Here is a 26,782-nt window from a genome sequence, read left to right on the forward strand (position 1 = left end):
AGAGAGAGAATTTCCGCGGCACATCTTCATATGATCATTATAGTTATACAAAAAATAAGAGGATAAAGGAAAAACATTTATGAAATACTATATGGCAGTAAAATAAGAATAGAGTTTAAAAGGGGAGTGATTTGTAAAATATCCATAAAGAAAAAGAAAATCTGTTTACAGTTCTGTTTCATATGGGTGTTGAGAGATGTATCCAAAGATCTCTTAATGTTACTCTCAAAGCCACCAGATTGATGCTTTTAACTTCAATATCTAAAAAACATCTTCTCGGGGGAGCCTGCCCCCAGACCCCCCTAGAGGTGGTGAGGTCCGCCCACCACTCATAAAAAATAGCACTTTACCCCTCCCTATATGCCGTGAGCTGATTACCTTCATTGTAACAGTCGCGGGTGTACTGTGCGTGTGGGGAGTGTTGCAGTAGAAAATTCCACTATAGTGCCGCGGCCGCCGCCACTGTGGGCTAAGCCCCGAAGTTTACAGGTCCAGGCGACGCCCCTGGCTATCACTCAATGTAATTACATTTTTCTTGGGGCCTAAGGTGAGAGTTGGCCTGCCTGGTGGTGAACAAGGTACCCGGCAGTAGGATCCAAGCCTCTTATTCCCTGACGCAGACAGTGCCCCATGTTCTCATTTCTGTGGTAGGTTGGTTCTCTCCGATGGCCCCTCAGGGTTCGCTGCCTGATACTCTCGCCCCCAATCGAACGCTAATCCTAACCGCCCCCTTTTCCAGGCCATAACCTAAAATGGACGCCCACGTGCTTACTCCTCTTCATGCCTGAAATAATTAAATGGAGGCCCACTTTAGAGAACACCTGAATTGTAAATGAATACAGAGACAACATAACAATTTGGAATGAACATTTTATTGGGGTCACAAAGGTCAAAAACAGGATTAAGAAAAAACGATGGATACTCACCTGCTCACCGTGACATACGGAGGTTTCACGAAAGTTACATGGGAAATAAGCCCCTCCCACACCTCTATATAAATAGCGTGTGGAAGCCCTTTCTGGCTCACTCCGTCCTGATGCAGCGCAGCGAATGCTTCTCTCTTGCTCACGCGTATAGCTGCATATCATCCTGAATGCTGAACACTCACAGCTACATGTTCCTATAATACACACTGCTTGGATTTGATCACCTTGCAGGGCTATCCTGGGGGAGATTGTTTAGTTATAATAAGCCGAAACAATCAAAGACTCCTGGGTTTACTACTGAAGATGTGGATTAAAATTGTTATATGTGAGTGATAGTAAAAACACTACTATGATAGCTATCACTCAACGTCATTTAATTTGTCTTGGGGTCTAAGGTGGGAATTGGATCTGCCTCGGTGGAGAGCAAGGATGGCTTGCCAGTGCATTCAGTCCTGTAGCAGTCTTGGCAGCAGGATTCAAACCCTTTCTTCCCTGATTCATCGAGTGCCCCATGTTCTCATTTCTGTGGCAGGTTCGCTCTCTCTGGTGGCCCCTTATAATTCACTGCCTGATACTCTCCCCCACTCACTATAATTCTAATCCTAACCGTCAAACCTTTTCCAGGTCGTAACCTAAAATGGACTCACGCGCACGTGCTTACTCCTCATGCCTTAAAACTAAAATGGCGGCCCACTTGAAATTAATTAAGAGAACACATGAATTGTAAGTAAATAAGGAGACAACATAACAATTTGGAATGAACATTTTATTGGGGTTACAAAGGTCAAAGATAAGATTAACCCTTTATAGGGCACTCATTTAAATAATTTGAAATTCTAAATTTGTTATTGGAGGACCACATCACATACAAAGACAAAACACACATCAATAAATAAGATAAAAAGCTAAACACAAAACAGATAAAAACAAACAGATAATATTACTACTTTTTTATTATTAGGGCCCGAGCACGGAGCGCTAGGACCCGACAGCGTCCTAGCACGAAGTGCGAGGAAACCTATTGTTATTGGTGGAATTATTAGGGCCCGAGCACGGAGCACTAGGACCCGACGGCGTCCTATTTAGAAAAATGTGCGTTTTTCATGCATTTTCAGCACATTCTTGCGAACTCCTCCTAGGGGAATGATCGGAAAAATTCCAATCCAGGACACGTTCAGCCCCTATCCAATATGATGCTAAATTCATTTCCCAGGACTCGCGCGCGTCTGCTTGACGCCGGGACGACCGGCTGCCCTCCCCGACAGGCGCACAGACGCGAGGGCCCCGCTCATCACTGCGCGCACAAGTGCGACCGCAGTTTTAATTGCTTTTGTTTTTGTTACAAAGATACTTCTTAGATACACTTTGATACACTTGACTTTATGCAGGTAGCCAGACAGTGGGACATTGTACGAAAAGTCAGCACACTCAGCACGGATAGTGCGCGTAACATGATTGCAGCGTCCAGGCAGCTCCCGTTCGAGCATATGCCTTGAGTTGCACATAGCTCCAACGAACACACACACACACACACACACACACACACACACACACACACACACACACACACACACACACACACACACACACACTTTGTATTGTATTATTGAATGAGAGAGGTTCCAGGTTGAATTGAGGCGAATATTTGTAATGTTCAGAGGTTGTTGTGTTTAATATTCATGAGAATATTTGTCATTGTTCAAATGATAATAAACATTAGCATAAAGCATATTTGTCCACTCATATGTTGATAAGAGTATTAAAAACTTGAAAAATATTCCTCTAAGGTACATTTAGAACAGATAAAAAATGTGCGATTAATTTGCGATTAACTATGGACAATCATGCGATTAATCGGGATTAAATATTTTAATCGACTGACAGCCCTAATATATATATATACAGAGCACATAAAACAGATAAAATACTGGAATAGAATGTTTTGATATGACAGATTTGTGCGTAATTCTCTCACAAAGGAACTGTAAGATACACGTTTATCTATGCAAAAAGTTAAAACTAGAAAAATCAAATACTTTGTCTAAATAGATGTTATTTAAAAATGTGACTCTTAATGGCAGCTTTTGATTTAAGTAAGACAATCCAGTTAAATAATGTCGTTTTTGATGACTTTACTGATTTTTGCTTTTTTTCTGCTACCAAGATACTTTTAGATAGTTTGTTGTCTGAAAACTTTACAACTGGTAGAATGTCAATCACTTTGTAACACATTTATTTTCTTAAAGACTGTAACTCTACACGACAAGTTTGTGATTTTAACACTTATTTACTGACACTAGGCAGATTTAGGCTTTTTTCTCTTGCCAATATACTTTTAGACACACTTTGAGGTATGCAAAACCTTAAAACTAGAAAATGAAGCACATTGTCTTATTTTTCTTAAAGACTGTGACTCTAAAAGGCAAGTTTGTGATTCTAACACTTTTTACTGACACTCGGCAGATTTGTGTGTAATTCTCTCACAAAGGAACTGTAAGATTCACTTTTATGTATGCAAAACCTTAACAATTTGAAAATAAAATACTTTGTCTGAATACAGTTTGGTCCTCAGCATGAAAAAAGGGTCCATCAACTCTTTGGTATGACCAGTGTTGGGACTAACGCGTTACAAAGTAACGCGTTACTGTAACGCCGTTATTTTTGGCAGTAACTAGTACTCTAACGCATTACTTTTTAAATGCAGTAACTCAGTTACCGTTACTACATGGTGCGTTACTCCGTTAGTTTTTTTTATATAGTCAACAGCCAGGCGAACAGAGATGAGAACTGTACTTAAGTACAGTACTTGAGTAAATGTACTTAGATACTTCCTGTGTCACATGCGGAGACGGGCTGTGGGCGTGTTTGTGTTGTTTACTAACAAGACTATCATGGCGGCGGCGGAGCTCAAGTCTAGTTTCTCCACCTGGAGATATTCTCACTATTTCACTTTTGTCGAGCACAAAGAAAATAACGTTTTAGTTAAATGTAAGTTGTGTCTTGGCGGGTCAAAGATCCTATCTACTGCCCAAACCAGTCATTCAAATCTCTTAAAACATCTGCAAAAACAACATGCTGGGACGAAGCTAGTAGCTAAGACCACAGAGACTCAGCCGACGCCACTCCACCTCCACCCAAGCAACAGCGGCTGGATTTTAACCAAGGGACTGCTGGCCAGGGAAAAGTCGATAAAGCCATTGCACGGTATGTTGTAGAACACATGCAGGCTATTGCTACAGTGGAGTCACCCGCTTTCAGGGAGCTAGTTAGCATGATAGCATGTCCGGGCGGCACACGGCATATGGGACGGAACACTTTTTCCAACTACCTGGAGAAAGAATATACAAAAATGGAAAGCCAGCTAATATCGATGCAATCCAGGTTGCATATAATGCATGTCAAGTTGATCAACATATTGTATTATTCTCCAATGCAATAACAGTACTGAAATGAAGGCTATAAGGGCATTAATGGGAGCCCTTTTTTTAAGTAACTAAAAAGTTACTTTTCACAGTAACGCATTACTTTTGGGTTTAAGTAACTAGTAAAGTAACTGAGTTACTTTTGAAATGAAGTAACTAGTAATGGTAACTAGTTACTGGTTTTCAGTAACTAGCACAACACTGGGTATGACATAGAAGAAAACATGAATTAATAACACTTCTATTTACAAACGTGACAAAGAAATGTTAAATTGATGTGTGAGTTAATAAATGTTATGCGACTGCAGATTAATCTAATTGAAGATGTGGTTATGTTGGTTAGTGTGGATAACCTCAGACAAATTGGGTGACTTGCACAACCTGTTGAATTCACTTTAAATGAATAGGACACAAGGGTTAGTTACAGGTGCAAGTTGTCACAATATGTTTTTGGGGCAGAATAGCTTAAATGTGTTTTTGTTTTTATAAAAGATGAAGATAATGTCAGTAATGGAGTTGAGAAAATGTCTCCTAAATAGTTGCTGTGGCACAGACACCAAACAAGTCGTGCGTTGACTCGGCAGGGATCAAGGCACGTGAATGCCTCTACCTGCTTCCGCCGTCTACACACAGCCAAATGTAGTGCGTCTTCGCGGACGAAGATGTGCGTGTTGAACGGCGTGCAGACCGGGAGCAGTCAGTCGGGCAGGAGGAGCTGCCGGCGGGCCCAGCAGAGGCCGCAGCTCCGGAAAGACAGGGCGAATCCACTGAACCCTCGGATGGCGTGCAGCTGGAGGGCCATGACATCTGATGCGTGGATCAGTCCCAGAAGAAGCCGTCAGGTGTGCTTTTTGATGGACAAGCGCACCACCACACTTTCCCCGTCGTCTAAAGCGCTTTCGGTGAGGCAGGATGCAGGGCAACCGGCGCAGGTAGGTGGGAATATCTGACAGTAGAGGGGGGGGGGGGATTTACGGTTGCCAGATGTAGGTTTGGGCAGCAGTATAAACTCCAGTGAGGGTCTTAGGTGGAGGAGAGCTTGGCGATCATAGACGAGCAGAGCAGAGACATTCTGACAAACATAAAACAAAAACAGGATAGCTAAAGGCAGAGAGCTGCATGCCGACACAGGCGCCATCTTCCCTCTTTTGTGTCTTTGGAGGACAGAGTGACTGCTAGCTGTGCACACAATCTGTGTTTCTCGACTGCACAGCCAACAAATAGCTTTTTGTGGCAGTGATCCACAAAAAGCCTGTTTTAGTAGAAGACTGCATAGTTCATTTCAGCTCAACCATTTCTTATAAAGCACCTAGTGGCGGAAATCCTCCACACAAACACACCAAACATAACTAACTATCTGAGTTGCATCATCTCTGGAGAGTCAGGGGAGGATGTGGAGGAGATGGAGGATATGGTCAGAGGAGGCAGCTTCTCACAGGCAACATATTCCTTGAGGGGAGCGAAGAGGTGGCGGATGACGGGCACGCTCCACGACTCCCCCAACACCTTCTGCCTCTGCTGCCGGGTCATGTTCCTCACGTCCGTGTAATGTTTGGGGAAACCAAAGATCCTGGAGAAGAATAAGATCTCATCAGTCAAAGTCTCAGGGTGTTTTTAGCTTGTTACCTTTGATTACAAATACACAATCTTTAATATATCTATAACATGCTTACTTTTCCAGTTCAGTGATCCAGAGGCTGTCTTCCCTGCCGTTGTAGACGACGGGCAGCAGAGAGGACGGTCCTTTGCCCTGCCTTAGAGAGTTTGAATTGGTAGTGATCGTCCTCACTTTGGTGACCTGGAATAAAAAACACACAGACTGAGTGATTATTTGTATATTGATGAACCCCACAATCATATTTGTTTTTTTTGTTAAAATAAAGTCACATTGAGCAAAATAACGAAATGTGATGCAGCAGGTTCAGTCACTGACCCTGGCTTCTCTTCCGATCTCTAAACAGTCCTGCAGAATCAGCTTGTCGTTCTGGGACGCTATGATGGGCCTGATGGGGGGGAAGACATGTAAGAACATATTAAACAAAGCAATAAGACAGCAGATCAGAGCAAAGAAAGGGCAACAAAGATAATGAGTAAAAACTATAGAATACTTATGTGTTAACAATAACATATGACTCTTATCAAATACATAGTCTGACACAATTAGTGGTGAGTTATTCAACCATTATAATGTATGTGTAATTGAAAGTCTCACCTGCTCATCCCCGGGATTTCTCCCCAGAAGTATCGTGCTCTGTGAGCAGGGCTGTTGAAGAATCACATAATCACATAAGTCATTGTTGAGAAAAACACTAGAGCTATGAGGACAGCAGGAAGGGTAAGAAATGGGAAAGGTAAAACGTGAGGAAAAAGTAAGAGAAGGAGGAACGAGCTCAACATAAAAATAAACCAAATATTGCCCACCTCGAGGAAGCGGCAGATGTTGACTTTGTCATGTGTGTTCATTAAGACGACGTTCTCAAAGAGCCAGAAGAACGGCCTGGGGTCTTCCTCCTTGGGCTTCAGCAGCTGGAGGATGCGGTAGTACTCAAAGAACAGCCTGCCACTGCCCTCTGCAGGAGAGAGGAGGGGATTACAGCAAATACATTGACCATATGTGCAATAAATGATTATGCAGTTTAACTTTGCATTTCTAATTGTTGACAACGAATGTATTTAGTGCTGAAACACATACAACAGTAACGTACCATAGAGGCCTTTTCTTAAATGGTTGACGATGGAGAGGTCGTTACAGGGGCTGCTACCGATCAGCATATCAAACGGACCCCACTGCTCCAGCTGGAGGTCAAAGAGGAACACAGAGATGGTTTGGTTCAGTATTGAGTCAAGATATATCAAATAAGAACTTCAAACAAAAGACAAAACATTGTTAACTGTGTGAAAGGTTGCAAATGTACAGAAAATGAACATACGTGTTTCTGGGTGATGAAGCGGACGTCTCCAACGTGGATGATCTTCCCGTCGTGGTTGACGGTCGCCACTGCAATCGAATCCTCACAAATCTCTGAAGCATAACATTCGTCTACTTTGAAGCCGAGATCCTTCAGCACCAGGTAGCCTGGACAAATACAGAAAGACACACATAAACATGCTGTAAGCCTGGAAAATAATCAGGAAGACTTGTAAAATCAGAGTTTTAATGAGATTAAGGACCAGGTTTCCCAAATGCATGTTAGGGCAAAGATGATGCTAAAATCGATCTTATGAACCTTAATTAGTTCACAGTGTTTTTACTGTAAACATTGTAACTGAAAATGAACTCGAAATGATCAGAGATTATTGATTACAATAAGAGGAGGTCAAGAACCTGCCGAAGAACCCCACACATTCTCATTTCTAATGAATACTTATTTTCGTTGTTAAGTTACCTTTGATTTGAAAGGAGAACATATTTAATGGAGAAATTAGGAAAATCTCTCTACTTCCCCTCCAGTTTACAGCACATTCGCTTTTTCCTGTATGTATGTCTACTGTTTACAGAAAGTGAAATGTGTGTGTTCACTAACCTGTTGCTATGCCATCAAACAGGGACAGAACTTTGATCGGTCTCCTCAGGTTTGCAGGGATGGACGGGTAAACACGGTGCTGGTGGAGGATGGAGGAGGGACCACAGACAGTGAGGACAGGGTGCTGGTGGAGGATGCAGGAGGGACCACAGACAGTGAGTACAGGGTGCTGGTGGAGGATGGAGGAGGGACCACAGACAGTGAGGACAGGGTGCTGGTGGAGGATGGAGGAGGGACCACAGACAGTGAGGACAGGGTGCTGGTGGAGGATGGAGGAGGGACCACAGACAGTGAGGACAGGGTGCTGGTGGAGGATGGACCACAGACAGTGAGGACAGGGTGCTGGTGGAGGATGGAGGAGGGACCACAGACCAGAGATGTTCACAAGTCTTTTTTTGCAAGTCCAAGTCAAGTCTCAAGTCTTTGGTCACGAGTCCAAGTCAAGTCTCAAGTCTTTGTGGGGTGAGACTTGATCAAGTCTCAAGTCTTTGGTCACGAGTCCAAGTCAAGTCTCAAGTCTTTGTGGGGTGAGACTTGATCAAGTCTCAAGTCTTTGGTCACGAGTCCAAGTCAAGTCTCAAGTCTCTAAAAAATAAAAGTCTCATGTCTCTTCTGGTTGTAATAAGCCTTCTATTGTCTGCTGCTATCCAGTCTGTTAAGAATACTGCACAGCTATATCTAAGAAATTCAAAGCATTTACTGTATTATTATCACTCCTATATCTATTAGCATACAGTATCAGTACTGATTAGTTGTTTGTTATATGATCACTTTAAACAGGCTATTGCAATGCAATATGAGGACAAACATCACACTTTAGCTACATGCAAACAACTTATAAGCAAAACACTTGAGAATCAGAAATCAGTATCACAAATACTTTATTAATCCCCCGCAGGGAAGCTGTGTTAAAAGTACTTCAAAGTAAACATTTGTTCTGTGCCATTTGCAACTAAAAAACTATTGCTGCAATATTATCTGAAATATACTGAACTGGTGATATTAAAACATGACCTGTTCCAAAAGAGATATCTACCATTAACACTATTTACCAGCCAAATGCTGGTAAATTATGCAAGTGGCTGGTACTGTATGTTGCACGCACCAGCCACAAATAACAATGGCAATCTATTGAGTGGCTGGTAACATTTCAACATTCACTAGGCTAGCCATTTGGCCAGTGGACAAAAATGTTCAAATTTGACCTCTGCAACCGTATTGTTTAATTACACTGGGTCTCTATTTACATCTTTTAAGTCTACTATAAATAAACATATTCCTCTATCCTCTCACTCAAACCCAGTGTAATGGTAACCTGATAAACCTGTAACATTAACGTTACGTGGTCAACAATAAACCTGTAACCTGTCTATAAACCGACAGATGTATTTATGTATGTAACTATGTATTTTTCTACGTTTAACGTTAGCCAGTAGATGGTGGCAGCGGAACGTAATGATTAACGTTACCGACCTTTTTTATGTCATGTCAAGAGTTGGATGTCAACGCCACTCAAGGCAAACAAGTGTGACAAGCAAACATTCACTCAGCTTTTCAAATATTCAGTTACAAAGCTAGTAGCAAGCTAAGTTAACATTACATAGCTGATGCTGAGCTAAACATGTTTGCTAACCGTCCATATGCGTTAATGTGACTGACCTCTCCGGGTGAGTTTTCAAGTGCCTGATGACATGTGACGTTGTTGCACCAGCATCCTTGATTTTAATATTGCAGACTTTGCAGTGTGCGCTCCTTTTGTTGGTGCCGCCGGCGTTTTGTTCGAAGTTTTTGTAGTTGAACCTAATTACAAGCGGTACAGCTGCAGGTGTGCCGCCGGTCGCCATGGTGTTACCATGATGTTAATGTTAAAGGTGGGGTAGGTAAGTTTGAGAAACCGGCTCGAGATACACTTTTTGTTATATTCCATGGAATGCTCTTAACATCTCGATAGCCGGCCCGGCTAAAATAACTGGATGGCCTACCTGCCTGTCAGCCTTCCATCGGGGCACAAACTTATCTCGTGCCCTCATTGGTCATGTGCGCGTTCATGTGTGTTGGAGGAGGGGCTCTGTGAGGAAGTGGCAGATTTTCTCCGGTTGTGTATTTTCAAATTCTAGCGATCTCGAGCCGGTTTCTCAAACTTACCTACCCCACCTTTAATACGCCAAAAATAGAAAACACAATGATTGTTCACGAGTCCCAAAACACGAGTCCAAGTCGAGTCCGAAGTCTTTTGAGCAGGAGTCCAAGTCAAGTCTGAAGTCTCTGTGTGTGCGACTTAAGTGCGACTCGAGTCCGAGTCACAGACTCGAGTCCCCATCTCTGCCACAGACAGTGAGGACAGGGTGCTGGTGGAGGATGGAGGAGGGACCACAGACAGTGAGGACTGGGTGCTGGTGGAGGAGGGACCACAGACAGTGAGGACAGGGTGCTGGTGGAGGATGGAGGAGGGACCACAGACAGTGAGGACAGGGTGCTGGTGGAGGATGGACCACAGACAGTGAGGACAGGGTGCTGGTGGAGGATGGAGGAGGGACCACAGACAGTGAGGACTGGGTGCTGGTGGAGGATGGAGGAGGGACCACAGACAGTGAGGACTGGGTGCTGGTGGAGGATGGAGGAGGGACCACAGACAGTGAGGACTGGGTGCTGGTGGAGGATGGAGGAGGGACCACAGACAGTGAGGACTGGGTGCTGGTGGAGGAGGGACCACAGACAGTGAGGACAGGGTGCTTGTGGAGGATGGAGGAGGGACCACAGACAGTGAGGACTGGGTGCTGGTGGATGAGGGACCACAGACAGTGAGGACAGGGTGCTGGTGGAGGATGGAGGAGGGACCACAGACAGTGAGGACTGGGTGCTGGTGGAGGAGGGACCACAGACAGTGAGGACAGGGTGCTGGTGGAGGATGGAGGAGGGACCACAGACAGTGAGGATAGGGTGCTGGTGGATGATGGAGGAGGGACCACAGACAGTGAGGACAGGGTGCTGGTGGAGGATGGAGGAGGGACCACAGACAGTGAGGATAGGGTGCTGGTGGAGGATGGAGGAGGGACCACAGACAGTGAGGACAGGGTGCTGATGGAGGAGGGACCACAGACAGTGAGGACAGGGTGCTGGTGGAGGATGGAGGAGGGACCACAGACAGTGAGGACTGGGTGCTGGTGGAGGATGGAGGAGGGACCACAGACAGTGAGGACAGGGTGCTGGTGGAGGAGGGACCACAGACAGTGAGGACAGGGTGCTGGTGGAGGATGGAGGAGGGACCACAGACAGTGAGGACTGGGTGCTGGTGGAGGATGGAGGAGGGACCACAGACAGTGAGGACAGGGTGCTGGTGGAGGATGGAGGAGGAACCACAGACAGTGAGGACAGGGTGCTGGTGGAGGATGGAGGAGGGACCACAGACAGTGAGGACAGGGTGCTGATGGAGGAGGGACCACAGACAGTCAGGACAGGGTGCTGGTGGAGGATGGAGGAGGGACCACAGACAGTGAGGACAGGGTGCTGGTGGAGGAGGGAGGAGGGACCACAGACAGTGAGGACAGGGGTGCTGGTGGAGGATGGAGGAGGGACCACAGACAGTGAGGACAGGGTGCTGGTGGAGGATGGAGGAGGGACCACAGACAGTGAGGACAGGGTGCTGGTGGAGGAGGGAGGAGGGACCACAGACAGTCAGGACAGGGTGCTGGTGGAGGATGGAGGAGGGACCACAGACAGTGAGGACTGGGTGCTGGTGGAGGAGGGACCACAGACAGTCAGGACAGGGTGCTGGTGGAGGATGGAGGAGGGACCACAGACAGTGAGGACAGGGTGCTGGTGGAGGAGGGAGGAGGGACCACAGACAGTGAGGACAGGGTGCTGGTGGAGGATGGAGGAGGGACCACAGACAGTGAGGACAGGGTGCTGGTGGAGGATGGAGGAGGGACCACAGACAGTGAGGACAGGGTGCTGGTGGAGGAGGGAGGAGGGACCACAGACAGTCAGGACAGGGTGCTGGTGGAGGATGGAGGAGGGGACCACAGACAGTGAGGACAGGGGTGCTGGTGGAGGATGGAGGGAGGAACCACAGACAGTGAGGACAGGGTGCTGGTGGAGGATGGAGGAGGGACCACAGACAGTGAGGACAGGGTGCTGATGGAGGAGGGGACCACAGACAGTCAGGACAGGGTGCTGGTGAGGATGGAGGAGGGACCACAGACAGTGGAGGACAGGGTGCTGGTGGAGGAGGGGAGGAGGGACCACAGACAGTGAGGACAGGGTGCTGGTGGAGGATGGAGGAGGGACCACAGAACAGTGAGGACAGGGTGCTGGTGGAGGATGGAGGAGGGGACCACAGACAGTGAGGACAGGGTGCTGGTGGAGGAGGGACCACGACAGTGAGGACAGGCTGCTGGTGGAGGATGGAGGAGGGACCACAGCAGTGAGGACAGGGTGCTGGTGGAGGATGGAGGAGGGACCACAGACAGTCAGGACAGGGTGCTGGTGGAGGATGGAGGAGGGACCACAGACAGTGAGGACAGGGTGCTGGTGGAGGAGGGACCACAGACAGTCAGGACAGGGTGCTGGTGGAGGAGGGAGGGAGGGACCACAGACAGTGAGGACAGGGTGCTGGTGGAGCAGGGACCACAGACAGTGAGGACAGGGTGCTGGTGGAGGATGGAGGAGGGACCACAGACAGTGAGGACAGGGTGCTGGTGGAGGATGGAGGAGGGACCACAGACAGTGAGGACAGGGTGCTGGTGGAGGAGGGAGGAGGGACCACAGACAGTCAGGACAGGGTGCTGGTGGAGGATGGAGGAGGGACCACAGACAGTGAGGACTGGGTGCTGGTGGAGGAGGGAGGAGGGACCACAGACAGTCAGGACAGGGTGCTGGTGGAGGATGGAGGAGGGACCACAGACAGTGAGGACTGGGTGCTGGTGGAGGAGGGACCACAGACAGTGAGGACAGGGTGCTGGTGGAGGAGGGACCACAGCCAGTGAGGACAGGGTGCTGGTGGAGGATGGAGGAGGGACCACAGACAGTGAGGACAGGGTGCTGGTGGAGGAGGGACCACAGCCAGTGAGGACAGGGTGCTGGTGGAGGAGGGAGGAGGGACCACAGACAGTGAGGACAGGGTGCTGGTGGAGGAGGGACCACAGCCAGTGAGGACAGGGTGCTGGTGGAGGAGGGACCACAGCCAGTGAGGACAGGGTGCTGGTGGAGGATGGAGGAGGGACCACAGACCGCAAGGACAGGGTGCTGGTGGAGGATGGAGGAAGGACCACAGACAGTGAGGACAGGGTGCTGGTGGAGGATGGAGGAGGGACCACAGACAGTGAGGACAGGGTGCTGATGGAGGAGGGACCACAGACAGTGAGGACTGGGTGCTGGTGGAGGAGGGACCACAGACAGTGAGGACAGGGTGCAGTGGAGGATGGAGGAGGGACCACAGACAGTGAGGACAGGGTGCTGGTGGAGGATGGAGGAGGGACCACAGACAGTGAGGACAGGGTGCTGGTGGAGGATGGAGGAGGGACCACAGACAGTGAGGACAGGGTGCTGATGGAGGAGGGACCACAGACAGTGAGGACTGGGTGCTGGTGGAGGAGGGACCACAGACAGTGAGGACAGGGTGCAGTGGAGGATGGAGGAGGGACCACAGACAGTGAGGACAGGGTGCTGGTGGAGGATGGAGGAGGGACCACAGACAGTGAGGACTGGGTGCTGGTGGAGGAGGGACCACAGCCAGTGAGGACAGGGTGCTGGTGGAGGAGGGAGGAGGGACCACAGACAGTGAGGACTGGGTGCTGGTGGAGGAGGGAGGAGGGACCACAGACAGTGAGGACAGGGTGCTGGTGGAGGAGGGACCACAGCCAGTGAGGACAGGGTGCTGGTGGAGGAGGGACCACAGCCAGTGAGGACAGGGTGCTGGTGGAGGATGGAGGAGGGACCACAGACCGCAAGGACAGGGTGCTGGTGGAGGATGGAGGAAGGACCACAGACAGTGAGGACAGGGTGCTGGTGGAGGATGGAGGAGGGACCACAGCCAGTGAGGACAGGGTGCTGGTGGAGGATGGAGGAGGGACCACAGACAGTGAGGACAGGGTGCTGGTGGAGGATGGAGGAGGGACCACAGCCAGTGAGGACAGGGTGCTGGTGGAGGATGGAGGAGGGACCACAGACAGTGAGGACTGGGTGCTGGTGGAGGAGGGACCACAGCCAGTGAGGACAGGGTGCTGGTGGAGGATGGAGGAGGGACCACAGCCAGTGAGGACAGGGTGCTGGTGGAGGATGGAGGAGGGACCACAGACAGTGAGGACAGGGTGCTGGTGGAGGATGGAGGAGGGACCACAGCCAGTGAGGACAGGGTGCTGGTGGAGGATGGAGGAGGGACCACAGACAGTGAGGACTGGGTGCTGGTGGAGGAGGGACCACAGCCAGTGAGGACAGGGTGCTGGTGGAGGATGGAGGAGGGACCACAGCCAGTGAGGACAGGGTGCTGGTGGAGGATGGAGGAGGGACCACAGACAGTGAGGACAGGGTGCTGGTGGAGGATGGAGGAGGGACCACAGCCAGTGAGGACAGGGTGCTGGTGGAGGATGGAGGAGGGACCACAGCCAGTGAGGACAGGGTGCTGGTGGAGGATGGAGGAGGGACCACAGACCGCAAGGACAGGGTGCTGGTGGAGGATGGAGGAGGGACCACAGCCAGTGAGGACAGGGTGCTGGTGGAGGATGGAGGAGGGACCACAGACAGTGAGGACTGGGTGCTGGTGGAGGAGGGACCACAGACAGTGAGGACAGGGTGCAGTGGAGGATGGAGGAGGGACCACAGACAGTGAGGACTGGGTGCTGGTGGAGGATGGAGGAGGGACCACAGACAGTGAGGACTGGGTGCTGGTGGAGGAAGGACCGCAGACAGTGAGGACAGGGTGCAGTGGAGGATGGAGGAGGGACCACAGACAGTGAGGACTGGGTGCTGATGGAGGAAGGACCGCAGACAGTGAGGACAGGGTGCAGTGGAGGATGGAGGAGGGACCACAGACAGTGAGGACAGGGTGCTGGTGGAGGATGGAGGAGGGACCACAGACAGTGAGGACAGGGTGCTGGTGGAGGATGGAGGAGGGACCACAGACAGTGAGGACAGGGTGCTGGTGGAGGATGGAGGAGGGACCACAGACAGTGAGGACTGGGTGCTGGTGGAGGAGGGACCACAGACAGTGAGGACAGGGTGCTGATGGAGGAAGGACCGCAGACAGTGAGGACAGGGTGCTGATGGAGGAGGGACCACAGACAGTGAGGACAGGGTGCTGGTGGAGGAGGGACCACAGACAGTGAGGACAGGGTGCTGGTGGAGGAGGGGACCACAGACAGTGAGGACAGGGTGCTGATGGAGGAAGGACCGCAGACAGTGAGGACAGGGTGCTGATGGAGGAAGGACCACAGACAGTGAGGACAGGGTGCTGATGGAGGAGGGACCACAGACAGTGAGGACAGGGTGCTGATGGAGGAAGGACCACAGACAGTGAGGACAGGGTGCTGATGGAGGAGGGACCACAGACAGTGAGGACAGGGTGCTGGTGGAGGATGGAGGAGGGACCACAGACAGTGAGGACTGGGTGCTGGTGGAGGATGGAGGAAGGACCGCAGACAGTGAGGACAGGGTGCTGGTGGAGGATGGAGGAGGGACCACAGACAGTGAGGACAGGGTGCTGGTGGAGGATGGAGGAGGGACCACAGACCGCAAGGACAGGGTGCTGGTGGATGGAGACGGAGATACAGAGGACGATGCTTTTGATGAGGCAGCAGGTAACCTTTGAAGGTGGAAGGTGAGGACAGTGAAGTCCTGAAACTCCTCAGGTTCAGCATGACCTGCATGAACCTCTATTGCCACCTCGCTGCTCTCTGACTCTTGTATGGCCAGCTTGTAGTCCTGAAGAACTTGACCAGTTTGCTGGTAAAGGTACTCCACTCCCATCAGTTCCTCTTTCAAATCAAATAAAAATACAATTAGATAATACACCATCATATATATAATATCATTTTAAATATAAATGACTTAATCTAATTACTCTTGGCATTTAGATGATGTTATTTGCATATCAATCAGAAAACATAATGCAAGTGATAAAATGGTATACTACAAGCAAATACAATATATATCTACCAGTGTATTTTCGTGGCCCAACATAAGGGATGATCTTCTTGCCTAGAACCTCCTCTGCCAGAGTATTCACAGCATGGCGAAGAAGATGATTGTAGCAGTGTGGATGCTGCTGCTCATCCCTGGTTGTTGCCACAGCCCGGTCCTCATTCCAGCGTCATTCCTCATTGTGCGTAGAGCTGCAGACCTGCAGGATCCTGGATGCAGGCCACATGCTTCCACTGGGACTGGATGATTTCACTCATCCGGGCCGAGTTGATGAGTGGCACTCCCAGAGAGTCCCGACCAGCATCTCCATCAAAGGCCTGGATGAGCCTATGAATCTGAGCCTGGGTCTCCTCTGTGCCGCGGGTGATTCTCTGTCAATGCAGAGCTAGCTCACTTCTGCTGACAGAGTGAAGCACATCAGCCTCGGATGGATGTCTCCCTCCAGCTTCTAGCTCTGCACGCTTTGCACCCTTCGCGGTCTTCAGGTCGTCCTGGTCCCACATGAAAATACAGTGGCTGAGGCGACTCATAAAAGTGGCATACAGCTGGGGGGAGTCTGTGCTGCAACCCACAGCAAATCTGCGCATGAAGTGCCTGATGTCTAACCGGATTGTCATGTTGTTCCACTCTTCAAACATCCTCCTTAGAAGAGTGTTTCCACAGCAGTCTCGGTCCACATATAGCACCTCAGGAGGAGCCACCCCAGCCATTCTGTATCTGTGCATGAGTCCTTCAACCATAGGACCAAGACCATAGCCCTCGCTGGCTGTGAGCACGGACATGATGACCTGTCCATGCTCATTACCAACGTTGGTTGCCCAGGTAGCGGTGCCGTAGCTTTTTCCAGATAGCTTACGGGCCACCTTTTTGGTTGAATCCATCTTCAGGATCCGACCGTACTGGGAAGTGATGGTGGCCTTGATTTCATCCAGCCTTTGCAGGACATCCTGGGCATAAATCAGCCAACGGTGCTTAGGGACAGGAGGCATGGCAGGTACAGGATCAAAGGTCACGGGCAGAATCAGGCCTGATGTAACAGCACTGGCAATTCCTTTACAATCCTGCAGGTACTGGACTGTCTTCTGCATCCACACCTCAGCATGACGCTCCTGCAGCTTCCTCTGGATCTGGCTGCTGCTGTTTCCCTGCCCTCGCTGACGCATCAAACTTGCAACCTCAAAGTCACATGCAAGTTTAAATGTCAGGATGCAAGGGAACTACACCCTGTGTCCTATGTCCAGCTGAGAGATGAGGCCGTGGCTCCAGCTGATGACCTTCCTCTTGCACCTTGGGCAGGCCAGGTACTCAGATGCAACAAAGTAAATATTTCCAACAGCCACCACCTGCCTATTCTTCTGATGCAGGCCAGCTGAGGTCAAAGGGTCTTTGTTGCAATCTGGATGCGGACAGGTCAGCATTACTTGCCACAGCTTTCGTGGCATCCACAGCAGGAGGGGATGACCAAAGTAATTTTCCTGAGCAGGAGATTTGCTGGTCCTCAGTGGCACCTGGGGGGGATACCACCAAAGTTTGTCCACCCTGCTATCCAGCTCAGGATGCCCCTTTGCGTTCCACTTGAACAGAGCCTTTGATATCCACCTCTGATCCACTTCAGGCAAGGTGTGGGTCCAGCCAGCTGGAAGACAGACTCGTTGTGCTACAAAAAAACAAAACAAAAAAACAAAGAAATAAACAAATGTAAATTCATTTTTGCTTTATTGTCCCTGGATATGAAACTTATTAAAAGTTCATTAGATCATTTTTTTATATAAAGTGTTATGGAAATGGTGTGATCTAATGGGTTAACCTTTTGCTGTGATAACAGATGCTTTGTTGTCTAAGGCAGGGCTTCTCAAACTTTTTTCAGTAATGTACCCCCTTTGAAACATTTTCTCAGCCAAGTACCCCCTGACCGACCCCGAACATTTTTGATCGAAAAACCCTATACAAATAATTCCAATATAGTGATGTTCCCTCAGTGTGTGATTTATTTACTCCTTCATGCATGCATTACAACAAACTAAGGATATTTTCATTTTATGCATGAAAAATAATAACATAACGAAAAAAAATTTAAACAGATTTTTCCAAGGAGTTTTTCAATTGAAGTTTTACAAACCAATGAACAAAATGATATATTATGCAAAACTATACAATACACACATTTTACATGTTTATATGAGGTGTTTTCTATTTAACTTATTGTACTAATATTATTTTTGTAATCATGCATGGTATTTTTAAATTACCCCCTGCAGTACCCCAACGTACCCCTAGGGGTCCGCGTACCCCCATTTGAGAATCACTGGTCTAAGGGAGGGTTTACGACCCTACAGGAAAGGGAGGGGGGAAAGGAAACAATGGGGGGTGTTTGTGACACCTAATTGATCTCCATAGGGGGTGGGTTTTCTTTGTGTTGTCTTTGATGTAAATTAAAGCCGAGCCTGATGTACTCTGGCAGACACTCTCAAGACGATGTGTCGTGTATGCACACATCAAAGACCTTCTTAAGGACTTCAGTACGAATATTGAGTTTCTTTGCCTAAGCCACAGCAGCTGATTTTACGTTGCAACAACAAAAGGAAAAGGACATGAAAAATAAATGAGAAAAATGTATCACTAAATGTGTCCACTTAAAAATATTGTGTTTTAATGTTTGAGATATTGAAATGTTAACATACCTGCAGGATTTGCCTCCTCAAATTGTACTGCCTCTGCCAGGAGTGTGCTGTCATCGACCTCACTGGACACAGCCGGGTGTGTGAGGGTGGAGGCTGGGGCCTTTGCTGCCTCGAAGGAGACAGGCAGTTGGATGAGGTGGGGTTTTGGCCGTGCACGTGCATGGACCAAAGCTAAAGAAAGACAAATTAAGGACAACCAGATAAACATCACAAGTATTGAAGAGTACTAAACATTAAAAAGAAGTGTTATCAAATAAATGTTTGCTTACAGGGTTTGGTTTTGCTGGGGGAAACCAGCCGTTTCACTGCGTTGGTGAGGCTCCTTTGATTTAGCACCTTCTGTCCAACCAAAAGGGAGCGGAGTGAAGAGGTTGAGGCATGCTGGCTGGTCCCAGATTGCTGGGTGGGAGCAGCATGCTCTGTGGTGGTCAAGTTGATGCGGCCACAACGCAGAGTACTAACCACTATACGATCACGGCCACTGTAGTTCTCACAGTATTGCAAACATACCATTCTGAAGGAAAGTACACTTACAAAGGGGGCACCCAGATTTGAACTGGCATTTTAGAGGCAAGTACACTTACAACAGGGTTACCCAGATTTGAACTGGGGTCTTCTTGATCTGCAGTCTAATGCTCTACCACTGAGGTATAGCCCGTATGACTTAAAGAGTTCATACACATACTGATAGGCTGGACATTACTGTAAAGCTCAAATGACCAGAAGTCAAAAGTCCACGTAGGCTAAAAACGAAATATTTCACATTCGCTTGGTTTCATGTTGAAGGGCCATAATAGTGTTGTTCCTCATTTCAAATGTTCACTGACTTTGATGGACTGTTTGTTAAGAAGTACTGTTGGAAATGTTGAAAGCCCATTGACCCATCATTATGTCAATCCCTCATTCCAGGTGTACTTTGACGGACAGTTTTTTGAGAAGTACATTAGGAAATGAGGAACAATTGATTTACTAAAGTGAGACGAGCTAGCCAGGAGTCGAAACTGGAATCTTCTGATCCGTAGTCAGACACGTTATCCATTGCGCCAATAACCCTTTGTTTTTTGCTTTCGTAGCAGCTTTTAAACTGTAGAAAATGAAGTAGGTAGGTTGAAGCAAAAACATAAAAGCAGACTGCAACTGCTGCCGTGACCCAGATTTGAACCAGGGTTGCTGCGGCCACAACGCAGAGTACTAACCACTATACGATCACGGCCACTGTAGTTCTCACAGTATTGCAAACATACCATTCTGAAGGAAAGTACACTTACAAAGGGGGCACCCAGATTTGAACTGGGGACCTCTTGATCTGCAGTCAAATGCTCTACAACTGAGCTATACCCCCTATGACTGACAGAGTTCAGACACATACTCATAGGCTGGGAATTACTGTAAAGGTCAAATGACCAGAAGTCAAAAGCCCACGTAGGCTAAAAACAAAATATTCCACATTTGCTTGGTTTCATGTTGAAGGGCCATAATAGTGTTGTTCCTCGTTTCAAATGTTCATTGACTTTGATGGACTGTTTGTTGAGAAGTACTGTTGGAAATGTTGAAAGCCCATTGACCCATCATTATGTCAATCCCTCATTCCAGGTGTACTTTGACGGACAGATTTTTGAGAAGTACATTAGGAAATGAGGAACAATTGATTTACTAAAGAGAGACGAGCTAGCCAGGAGTCAAACCTGGAATCTCCTGATCCGTAGTCAGACGCATTATCCATTGCGCCACTAACCCTTTGTTTTTTCCTTTCGTAGCAGCTTTTAAACTGTAGAAAATGAACTAAAAATGCAGTAGGTAGGTTGAACCAAAAACATAAAGCAGACTGCAACTTCTGCCGTGACCCGGATTCGAACCGGGGTTGCTGCGGCCTCAACGCAGAGTACTAACCACTATACGATCACGGCCAATGTAGTTCTCACAGTATTGCAAACATACCATTCTGAAGGAAAGTACACTTACAAAGGGGGCACCCAGATTTGAACTGGCATTTTAGAGGCAAGTTCACTTACAACAGGGTTACCCAGATTTGAACTGGGGTCTTCTTGATCTGCAGTCTAATGCTCTACCACTGAGGTATAGCCCGTATGACTTAAAGAGTTCAGACACATACTGATAGGCTGGACATTACTGTAAAGCTCAAATGACCAGAAGTCAAAAGCCCACGTAGGCTAAAAACGAAATATTTCACATTCGCTTGGTTTCATGTTGAAGGGCCATAATAGTGTTGTTCCTCATTTCAAATGTTCACTGACTTTGAAGGACTGTTTGTTGAGAAGTACTGTTGGAAATGTTGAAAGCCCATTGACCCATGTCGATCCCTCATTCCAGGTGTACTTTGACGGAGAGTTTTTTGAGAAGTACATTAGGAAATGAGGAACAATTGACTTACTAAAGTGAGACGAGCTAGCCAGGAGTCGATCCTGGAATCTTCTGATCCGTAGTCAGATGTGTTATCCATTGCTCCACTAACCCTTTGTTTTTTCCTTTCGTAGCAGCTTTTAAGGAGCTGATGTGCGTGTTTGGGGTCTCTCTCTTCGGCTCTCGAGAACCCGAGAACACAGCTGTTTTCTCTCTGAACCATATTCTGCTTGTAACATTACCGCGCCATTTTAATTAAAGTACCCATTTGAACCTTATGCGAGAGACTCCATTGGTCTCATTTATCCTAAGCTTCTCTCCTGGGCGCGAGAATAACGAATACTCTAATACAGGGGTTCCTGCCGGGCCGCGAAATAGCTGTGAGTTTATCGTAATATTTGCAGAATTATAAATATATTAAAAAAAATATTTTATCATATTTTTTCCAAAAAGTGTTTAATTTTTGCACCTATACCAGTCATATTATTTCATCCAGTGGCCTAGTTAATCTTTCACCAGAAAACCGTTGAAAATGGCTTTTATGATGTTCCAAGGGATTCGGCGGCTCAGGGTCTCAGCCTCTCGTGCGCACGAGAAAGTTACCGGTGCGCCAAGTAGGAAGAGGAGCGCACAGGAGACAACCGTTTAATTGCAGACTGTTATGTTTATGTGGGGAAATGGCAGTGCATATATTATTTGAGATATATTTCAAACTCGGACTTCATTTTAAGGATATGTCGGCCAGGGGTGTAGAGCTATTTGTTTAAGCACCGGATTGGCAAAACAGGAGAGTAAACCAGTCTGCCTTGATCTATGAATGAATGTCCGAGACTCTCACGGTATCTGCTGCCACAGCTGTTTTATAGAAGGAAAACCTCCTTCACTTCATGAAATGGCTGCAGCATCAGGAGGCAGCGGGACGTATACTCCGCCTCTGAGAAGTGCAGCACCAGCGCACTGTGCCTTTTTACGCACCGCCTTCGCTGTGTTTACCTTCTTCAGAACAGCTTAAGAGTGACTGCAGTCTGCTACGTGTTAACCACACACACACACACACCTCTACACACATTGAACTGCCTGATTACTCCCCCTTTTATTAGTTTTATGAAGGAGATATCCGGTCACCAAGGCGCATGATGTGTGTGATATGTGCTCTGCTCAGCTCAGCTCTGTGTGTTCGGTGTGTTTGTGTCTGTCCGACACCGGCATTTGTTTTCAAATGACCATGAACAGTAATTTACACACATCTGGCTAACTCCATAGGTAGCCTATATGCGGGTGTTCCCAAAATAAATTAGTTTAATCTTAATCTCAATGTAGTGCTAAATGCTGTCGGACGTGCACCGGAACGAACGTCACTATCATAATATCTACTGAAAACAAATGCCAGTGACACACACACACACACACACACACACACACACACACACACACACACACACACACACACACACACACACACACACACACACACACACACACACACACACACACACACACACACACACACACACACACACACACCTCCTTCATAATGCGCCTTCTCCTCGTTTTCCCAGCATTCAATGGATTATCCGTAAATCATACAAACAAACCCAAAACGTTGAGTTATCTGTTCTCCCATCTTGGTTTAAAAACTGAATAACGTCGGTTTTTTGGTTTTACGTTTTTCCGAAAAACCCAAAAATGACACCGGTTATTTTTTAAACGTTGTTAATATGTTTTGGATGCATATTGTTCTAGTATTTGTTCAGGCTGTTACATACAATTAGCCTCTGTTGCTACCCGCTGGTGGTGAGTAAATATTAAAATCAGTTAAAATTGACAACCGGTCCGCGATTTTTTTTTAATGTATCTGCCGGTCCTTGGCACAATAAAGGTTGGGAACCCCTGCTCTAATAGACGCTACTCAAGATGGCGCAGACAAATCAACTTCCGGTGATACCGAGGAAATGAAAATAGTCGACCTGAGACGCAGCCCCTAGCCTCATCCCAATACCCCTCCTCGACTCCTCTCTTCCCCTCTTCCCCTCCTCCGGGACTTGACCCGGAAATCGATCAAGACACGCCATTTTGAAGGACGTCCCAATAGCCGAAATGCACACGGAGGAGTCGAGGAGGGGTGAGGGAGGAGGGGTGCGGGAGGAGACGAAAGGGGGGATACACGCGAGCAGACTACGCAGAAGTGCTTTCACTACACGCGTATAAAAGCCCCGCCCCCACCTTCACAGCTGGTCGATTTCAACAGAGGAAAACGGAGAACTGGAAGATGAGTGGAAAAGCGTCACATAAATGTATAAGTGCTCACAGCTCCGTGGGAATTATTATGTGCAATTCATTTCTAGAAGGCTTTCACATTACTATAATTATATTTTTATTTAAATGTAGGCTACATTTTACACCAAAACGGAACACAAAAGCAGGACCAACCATCATACATTGAATATCTTGACTAACAAGAGAAAGATTCATTCATTTAAATAAATATTTAACAACAAATGGGCCGGTTCTAAAGGGTTATTCAGTTAAGCCCGATGAGAGGGGATACAGCTGTGCACATGTCATCATTAACAGTTGTCGTTTAAAAGTGACGTTTTAGTGAACGATGACATCCCAATTAATACCTGAGGACTCCTCTGTCCTCGCGTCACCTCCTTGTGTCTCTCGCTCGCATCTTACGGAGGCGGAGCTAAGACGCAAGGAAGGGATGCGAGTGAGGGAAAGGAGGAGTCGAGGAGGGGTATTGGGATGAGGCCCCTGTCTCAGCCTGTCCCTCTCAGGAGCCAAGCCTGGAGAGGACGGCCCAGAGTGGGTAACGCCCCGATTGCACCCGCCTCTTGAGACATCGCCCCCCAGAACTGCATGGGAGCCTGCCTGCAGACCTCCACTCTCAGGACAGTTCCGGTGCAGACCTCCACTCTCAGGACACCTCCACTGTCAGTACAGGAAGTGACGATTCTGACGCGGTTCCCGCCCACCGAAGGACTCGTTTGATGGAAGTTTTCAAATCACAATGGAGACTCATCACGGAGGTGATGAGTCCGCCCACCGTGCACTTTGGGTCGGCCTTGGTCAAGCCCTTTTGACCCCCCCAGCCTGGTTCTCGTAAAAGTTTTTCGCTCAAATGACACCATGGAAGAATTTGACAGGGGACTCTGCCCGCCTCACGAGTGCCTATTTTCGGACACTTTTTTTCACTTTTCCCCGGTTTTATTATTTGTTTTGCTATTTCACCCGGTTTCTACCGGGGACATTGCCCTCGGGTGTCCCCCCCCCCCACTCATCCATATATATTAACGGATTTTTACCATTTTTGTTGCATTTTTCTCCTCTCCTCTCACTGATCGAATGGCAAACACGACCCACTGTCAGAGGGCCTCCACGCCGGCCCGGCATAGTGCCGGTGCTCTGGCGGTCGGTTCCTCCGAACTGCGGGTTCGACTCTGATGGCCGGGAGGGTGTGCTGCGTTGGGGTGGGGGACTTCCCCCACTCTGCGTGTCTCTTCCTTCCCGGGACGGCCGATATGAAGCGTGACCAAGACGCACTGTCCAGGGGTCCCACGGCGGAGGTGGGGAGGTTCCATTTCCTGTTCGGAAAGTGGCGCTGCGGCTGTACTGATAGTAAGAACAATACAAGGTGTCCGTATATATCTATATATATAGATATATACATATATATATAATAAGTGTCAAGATCCGTCACGATCTGATTTTATTTTGGAATTCTTAGCGTGCACTTCCTGTCCTGAGAGTGGAGGTGTCTTGAGAGTGGAGGTCTGCAGGCAGACCCCTCTCCAGAACTGGGGGATTGCCCAGGGCTGGCCCACCTTCATCTGTGTCATCTCTGAGAACCACGAAAGTTACATGGGAAATAAGCCCCTCCTACACCTCTATATAAACAGCGTGTGGAAGACCTTTCTGGCTCACTCCGTCCTGATGCAGCACAGCAAATCCATCTCTCTTGCTCACGTGTATAATAATAAAAATAAAAAAATCAAACCCTTTCTTCCCTGACTCAGCGAGTGCCCCATGTTCTCATATCTGTGGCAGGTTCACTCTCTCTGGTGGCCCCTTATAATTCACTGCCTGATACTTTCTCCCCCTCACTATAATTCTAATCCTAACCGTCAAACCTTTTCTAGGTTGTACCCTAAAATGGACGCTGTGACAAAGGTAACTTTGTCACTGTGGACTGCCGGCTTCGGGCATTGTAATATTGCACATGTGGTTTAGTTTGAAAGTGTTTCCCCTCCCGTTTTGTCTGTGGCTGGTGATTGGGTTCACCTGGTGCCCTGTGTTGTCTCCTCCCCCCTCACCTGTGTCTTATTTGCCTGATTAGTGTGTGTATTTAGGCTCTGTTTTCCCTGTCAGTGGACAGGTAGTGTGTGAGAGATCCTTGTTGCTGGTGACTGTGTTCACATGAAACAGTAAGATTGAGGCTGTGTCATGTACCACAAGGAGTAATAAATGCCCACACCGGGTTATATTTGAACTCTCTGCCTCCTTGCTTGGTCGGGCCGCTCAACGGTCAGTCTCACAGACGTCCACGTGCTTACTCCTCCTCATGCCTTGAAACTAAAATGGCGGCCCACTTGAAATTAATTAAGAGTTTAATTGTAAATAAATAAGGAGACAACATAACAATTTGTAATGAACATTGTATTGGGGTTATTACAAAGGTCAAACATAGGATTAAGAAAATACATGGCAATTTACCTGCTTACGGGAACATACGGTAGCTTCAAGAAACTCAGACAAATAAGCTCCTCCCACACCTATATATAAAAGAGTGCAGAAGACCTTTTCGGCTCACTCAGTCCTGATGCATGGCAGCGAAGGCATCTCTCCTGCTTACTCGTCTGTGTTATCCTCTTGAATGCTGAAAGCACAAATGCACAGCTACATGTTACAATGATGAAGAATTAGGATGAAGAATACTGAAAGCGCACACGCACAGCTATATGTTACAATAATGAAGAATTAGGATGAAGAATACTGAAAGCGCACACGCACAGCTACATGTTCCTATAATACACACACTGCTTGGATTTGATCACCTCGCAGGGCTACTATTAGGATATTCCTTGTCCTCGCGTCCAGGAGAGAAACTTAAAATAAGGAGACAAATGGAGTCTCTGAGAAGGTTCAAATGCGTACTTTAAATAAGTGGCGCGGTAATAAAACAAACAGAAGGTAGTTGGGGGGAGAGAAGCTGCAGCTTCCTCTCGTAGTCCGGGCCGTGGAGAAGTGCCCGACACACATTTGTTCTTCCCGCCTGCCTGCATCCCCCTTTGCTGTGACGTAATCTTCCACCAATGGCTGATATCTTACATAACATTAGAACATTATAATTGTTATATATGAGTGGTAGTAAAAACACTACTATGATAGCTATCACTCAACGTAATTATATTTTTCTTGGGGCATAAGGTGAGAGTTGGTCTGCCTTGGTGGTGAACAAGGATGGCCCGAGCACTCGAACTTACAGCCGGTCCCGGGCAGTAGGATCCAAGCCTCTTATTCCCTAACGCAGCCAGGGCATGTTCTCATTTCTGGGGTAGGTTGGCGCTCTCCGATGGTCCCTCAGGGGTCGCTGCCTGATACTCTCTCGCCCTCAATCGAAGGAAAATCCTAACTGCAAAATCCTAACCGCCCCCCTTTTCCAGGCCATAGCCTAAAATGGACACCCACGTGTTTACTCCTCTTCATGCCTGAAATAATTAAAGAGCAAC

General features: G+C 47.9%; 1 protein-coding gene and 2 non-coding genes across 3 annotated transcripts; all 3 read right to left on the bottom strand.

Moving 5' to 3' along the window:
* Nucleotides 1-5,701: 5,701 nt before the first annotated feature.
* Nucleotides 5,702-15,834, bottom strand: LOC117535698 (DNA (cytosine-5)-methyltransferase 3C-like). Its single transcript, XM_034200219.1, has 10 exons — nucleotides 15,599-15,834; nucleotides 15,457-15,523; nucleotides 7,873-7,951; nucleotides 7,279-7,424; nucleotides 7,054-7,144; nucleotides 6,735-6,918; nucleotides 6,561-6,611; nucleotides 6,282-6,351; nucleotides 6,022-6,146; nucleotides 5,702-5,918 (listed from the first exon to the last, which is right to left on the bottom strand). The coding sequence occupies exons 1-10, from the start codon at nucleotides 15,832-15,834 to the stop codon at nucleotides 5,702-5,704; spliced, it is 1,266 nt and encodes a 421-aa protein (XP_034056110.1).
* Nucleotides 15,835-19,830: 3,996 nt separating this feature from the next.
* trnah-gug lies at nucleotides 19,831-19,902 on the bottom strand. Its single transcript has one exon. It is a non-coding gene; the product is annotated as a tRNA-His (tRNA).
* Nucleotides 19,903-20,524: 622 nt separating this feature from the next.
* On the bottom strand, nucleotides 20,525-20,596 carry trnal-gag. Its single transcript has one exon. It is a non-coding gene; the product is annotated as a tRNA-Leu (tRNA).
* Nucleotides 20,597-26,782: the final 6,186 nt, after the last annotated feature.

This window comes from Gymnodraco acuticeps, unplaced genomic scaffold (assembly GCF_902827175.1).
Source record: "Gymnodraco acuticeps unplaced genomic scaffold, fGymAcu1.1, whole genome shotgun sequence".
NCBI classification, from domain to species: domain Eukaryota; kingdom Metazoa; phylum Chordata; class Actinopteri; order Perciformes; family Bathydraconidae; genus Gymnodraco; species Gymnodraco acuticeps.